Here is a 5,278-nt window from a genome sequence, read left to right on the forward strand (position 1 = left end):
AGGCAAAATGCATTGATATGGGTTCGCCAAGCAAAGTCTTTCTCTGCAGTAAATGCTGGCACTTAGCTAGTGGGGAGGGGTTCCAGCAGTCTGGTTGGTTGGCTGAAATATGGATCAAAGGATGACCCACCAGGAGTGTGCTGGACAGTTTTATGTCAACTTGACACAAGCTAAAGCACCTGAGAGGAGAGTGATGTGGGATTCCTCTCTGTATGTTGTGAATATCATTGGTTAGTAAAGGAACTGCTTTGGGCCTAAAGCAAGCTCTAGGGGAACAGATCTAGGCGGTGGGCGGTGGGGATGGGGGACGGGGATGATGGACTAAACTGAATGCTAGGAGGAAGAAGGCCGAGTCAGGGAGAAGCCATGGAGCCACTGCCGGGCGACAGGCATGCCGAAACTTTGCTGTAGGCCACGACCTCGTGGTGATGCACAGATTAATGGAGAAGGGTTAAATTCAGATGTAAGAGTTAGCAGATAAGAAGCTAGAGCTAATGGGCCAAGCGGTGATTTAAATAATACAGTTTCTGTGTGATTATTTCGGGGCTAAGCAGCAAGGAACTAAGTAGCGGCCTCCTTACAACAGCAAAGAACCTCAATTAAGAAAATGTAAGATCAGGGTGGTTTCGGATGCCCGTCTCTTGTTTCCATTGAGTAGACGCTCTACTGCAAAGATGGTCAATATTCGCAAAACCCAAAGGACTTTCTGTAAGAAATGTGGCGAGCTTCAGCCTCACAAAGTGACCCAGTATAAGAAGGGCAAGGATTCCCTGTACTCCCAAGGGAAGCGGCGCTACGATCGGAAGCAGAGTGGTTATGGTGGGCAGACAAAGCCAATTTTCTGGAAGAAGGCCAAAACCACAAAGAAGATCGTGCTCAGGCTTGAGTGTGTGGAGCCCAACTGCAGGTCCAAGAGGATGCTGGCCATTAAGAGATGCAAGCATTTTGAACTGGGAGGAGACAAGAAGAGAAAGGGCCAAGTGATCCAGTTCTAAAACTTGTGTTTTCTGAGAGGAAAATGCTGAAGCAGTAGGAAAATTACCTGTTAGAAAATAAAGTTATTGTTATTGATAAAAAAAAAAAAGAAAGAAAATGTAAGATCAGGATGCAGGCAAACCTGTAGGGCATTTCTTAATTAGTGGGGGAGGGTCCAGCCCATTGTGGGTGGTGCCATGCCTGGGCTGGGTTCTATAAGAAGGCAGACTGAGCAAGCCATGGCGAGCAAGCCAGTAACAGTACTGCTCCACGGCTTCTGCATCAACTCCTGCCTCCAGGTTCCTGCCCTGCTTGAGTTCCTGTGCTAACTTCCTTTGATGTTGAATTGTGTGTGGTGTGGAAGCTTAAGCCAAATAAACCCTTTCCTTCCCCAAGTTGCCTTAATCATGGTGCTTCATCACAGCAATAGTAACCCCTAAGACAAGGAGAAAACCGGAGATGCTCGCCTTCCTTGGTTTCACGTAGAGGAAGAGATTCGGAAGAGCGGCGAGATTAAAATGCTTATTGGCTTTGTCATCGAAGACCTATTCATCTGCACTGGGGGGTTCGTTTCACCCATACACCAAGAAGTACGCTTTTTGAGGGGAACCCCAGATTCTGGGAGAACTCTCTGGCCATTCTTCTGTAGGCCTAACGTGTCCGTGGAAATCAGAGGCATTCAATCGCAAACCCAAATTCAACAAGATCAGTTGGATCCTGGTAGCAGGACACCCCAAAATCATCTTTTGCCAGCTCCCTGGGTCTCCCTAAGCCCAGTCAAATTGAAATAAAATTAACATCACAAACCCACTCCCTGTCAGCGTGGTAGCAATATATATCTTTTTAGGCCCTATTTAACCTCCAAGTAAAGTCAACATCAAGGTGATAATTCCACCTAACATGCAAGGATCTCTTCTTAAGAACTGATCCCTTATCCAGGGAGTAAACAGCCTGACTAATGGCTATCCTGAGTCTTAATATTTTACAACGTAAACACTATGGGGTAAAGTTAACTTTCCTCAAATGCGAACATAAAGTCAGCCATCGTCTGCTACATCTCAGTGTTTCTGAGACTGCAGAGAGATCCACCGTCATCCACATGGTGAGATGTTCAACCTTGGAGGGCCGAGCAGAACAGACAGGCAGGTGAAGGATGCATTTCTTCCCCAAATTGGCATAACTAGCCCGTCCTTGGGACTTTGATACTCCACTCCTGTTTTCAGATCTTGAGAGTCAATTACACATTTCACTGGCTTTGTTCCTCTGGAAAACATTAACTGGCATAAGACTCATCCTAAAATCACAGCACAGCTGTAGGTTCAAAATAAACAATTCTAAGTCCCCAGCAATAAGACAGCATGCTGGAGGGATGACCATGCTCGTCTATAAAAGGTCATGGACGTGTGACAGAACAGCCAAAGGGACCATGGAGCCGAAATGTAGGAAAGAATGTTGCAAAAAGTGTATTGGCAAGTTGGTTTATTAAATTATTATTTTTCTTGCTTCTGGGTGGATGCCATCTTTTGAAAAAGATGAGTTGATGAGATTTCAAAAGAATGGAGAGGCAATTTAGAGGGACAGTCACCTTTCAGCCCTAGTGTTGTGTCCTGTTGTTTGGCTCCCAGAGGCTTGGATCTGTCTTGGTAATTGGGATGGTTAATGTCAGTGGTCAACTCGGCAGGCTCTACGTCACCTAGGAGACAGGCATGGGCACACCTGTGAGGGATTCTGTACTTTAATGTGAGCCTCTAGGAAAGTCTGTGAGGGACTGTGCGATTGTATTAACTACTGTGGGACGAGCCGTTTGCACTGTGGATGGGACCATCCCCTGGGTGGGGTGCCTGGACTGTGCAAAATGGAGAAAGAGAACTGAGCACTTGCATTCGCTTGCTCTCAACTTCCTGGCTGTGAAGGAGACGTGGCCAGCTGTTCCAGGCTTCTGATGCCTAACTTCCCTTGTGTTAAGTCCAAAGTGCTCCCCCCAGAATGGCAGTGCTGTGGACAATGTCCTAAATCACAGTCCGGGCTCCCCTCAGGCTGGACTCTGACTGGATAAACAGAAAGATTGCTGGTGGATAAAAATCAGCATTCCTCAGAAACTTGTGAAGCAGGTTTCTGTTTGTCAGGAAGAGCCACTACCTCCCTTATCTGCTTCTACAGCCAGGTTACCGCCAACAATAGGGCATTTAGTTCCCTATTAACCCACACATGTAACACGTATCAAAGTCTGCATGATAGTTCTCGACTGTTCCCGTGGCAAACTGATACCCATAAAACTGACAAGGTTTTCCCGACCAGTTTGCTATTCTCTTTGCCCCCAAAAGATAGCCATGGCAGCTTGAAGTTCCCCAATAAAACTTCTTTCTGCCCATGGACTGGTCCAGTTTGGTGGTTTCCCTGTGCCCTCTTTCACCTTGAGCTATGAAATAGATTAAACCTTTTCTTCTTTAAGTTTTCATCACAGCTACAGGTGGGGGGGGGGACGATGTTGATATTTGTCCCTGAGGATGGAGGAGGAAGAGTAGGTTGACTTGAGATTTTTTAAGGCCTTGAGCAAAGGAGGCAGAGCCCAGCAGAACTTCCTGAAGGTAGAGTTTTGGTGAGTTAGGATCCTAAGGTCCTTAGATATCTGGATTTGGGTCTGCTTGTCAATGCAGGAGAGCCATCAAGAGGGGAATGACATTTCGGCATTCTGCGCCTTGAATGTTCCTATCCGTGGGTATTTCTTTAATGTCATATTTCCTGTAAGAATGTGAGCTTCATGAAGACAGAAACCAGGTTGGGGTAGCTCACCATGTATTCCAGAGCTCAGCACAGGGCCTGGGCACATAGCTATGCCTAGTAGACCTACCCTACCTTCCCCCCACCATGACCCGAGAGTTCAGCATCCTTACCCTATCCAGTATTCATGTTCTCTGCCATGTGTATATTTGTGGGTGGCTAAGGGGAGCAGGCTCTCTGACCTCTTTTCCATGCTTGGTTCAAGAATTCCTACTTTGACTGGTTTTCATCAATACAGTTCTGCTAGGTTCTAATCTAGAAAAGAAGTCTGTCTGTCTCTCTCTCTGTGTCCCTCTCATCTCTGTCTCTGTCTGTCTGTATCCTTCTCTCTCTCTCTCTCTGTGTCCCTCTCATCTCTGTCTCTGTCTCTCTGTTTCTCTGTCTCTCTCTCTCTCTCTCTCTCTCTCTCTCTCTCTCTCTGTGTGTGTGTGTGTGTGTGTGTGTGTGTCTTACCTTGAGTTGGGTTTTCCTACACTGTCCAGGTTGGCCCCAAACTCTTGAGCATGAGCAAGTTTTCTGCCTCAGCCTCTTAAGTAGTGGAACCCAAGCTTGCACCACCATGTGCAGCTCTGTGGGTTTGTTATTATTTCTCTAGAGACAGGGTCTCACTATGCAGCCTAGATAGCCTGGAACTCACTGTGTAGACCAGACTTGCCTCCAGCTCACAAAGATCTCCCTTTGTTTTTACCTCTCCAGTGCTGGGCAGTTGGCTCTTTGTCTTTAAATGATCACACACCAGTAGTTTCATTGTTATTATTTTTGTTATACTCTTAGTTCACATTATAAAAAAAAACACTAAATTTCTAAACTCAAAGCGACGTATGTCTTATGAACTGCAGTAAAATTTAACTAGAACAACAAAGATACTCATTTCCAAAGGTTTCTTTTTACATTTCTGTAATTGTGAGGAAGAGAGGGGCATGCTAATTAACGCAGCCAAGTTCCCCCTGAGGCTCAAGTTCTAGTTCAAAGAGCACAGAGTGTTTCAGTGTATAGGACCTGCAGGGTGGATGTGGGTGTCGGATGAGGTTATGGAAGGCTTAAACCAAAACAGGACTGAATGCTCGTGACCAATGAAAATACCTCAGTCTCTACCACTCCTGCCAGGAAAAAAAAAAAAAAATCCCAACCTCAGTCTCTACCACTTCTGCCAGAAAACAAAACAAAACAAAACCTCAAAAAATCTTTCCTCCAAGTAATTAAGCGAGTTAGATTCTCCCCTCCATAAACACATTGCAGTGTTGGAAGGAGACCTTTCTTGTTAGGTTAGCCCCGCCCCTTGCTATTTTCTGAATGATGTTGGACAGCAAGGGCTTTTGCAGCAGGGATTATTTGCACACACACCAAAGATATGCTTGGGGGTGGAGTGATGGCTCAGAGGTTAAGCACACACATTGCTGCTTAAAACTCACCAAGTAGCCAAGGTTTTCCTCCAACTCTTGATCCTCCTGATCTAAGTGCTGCTGAGGTTAGAGGTCAGTGCCACCCACAAGGCTTCAATGATTCCTTTAAAAAATTAGAT

The 5,278-nt window shown here is 45.9% G+C and overlaps 1 protein-coding gene across 1 annotated transcript; it reads left to right on the forward strand.

Annotated features, from left to right (window-relative positions):
- Window positions 1–674: 674 nt before the first annotated feature.
- On the forward strand, window positions 675–1,084 carry LOC121433075 (60S ribosomal protein L36a-like). Its single transcript, XM_041631314.1, has one exon. It carries the CDS (start codon window positions 675–677, stop codon window positions 993–995), a length of 321 nt encoding a protein of 106 aa, XP_041487248.1. The 3' UTR covers window positions 996–1,084.
- Window positions 1,085–5,278: the final 4,194 nt, after the last annotated feature.

Source organism: Microtus oregoni, unplaced genomic scaffold (assembly GCF_018167655.1).
Source record: "Microtus oregoni isolate MIOR12 unplaced genomic scaffold, Mior012 000036F_ref0000092, whole genome shotgun sequence".
Taxonomy (NCBI): domain Eukaryota; kingdom Metazoa; phylum Chordata; class Mammalia; order Rodentia; family Cricetidae; genus Microtus; species Microtus oregoni.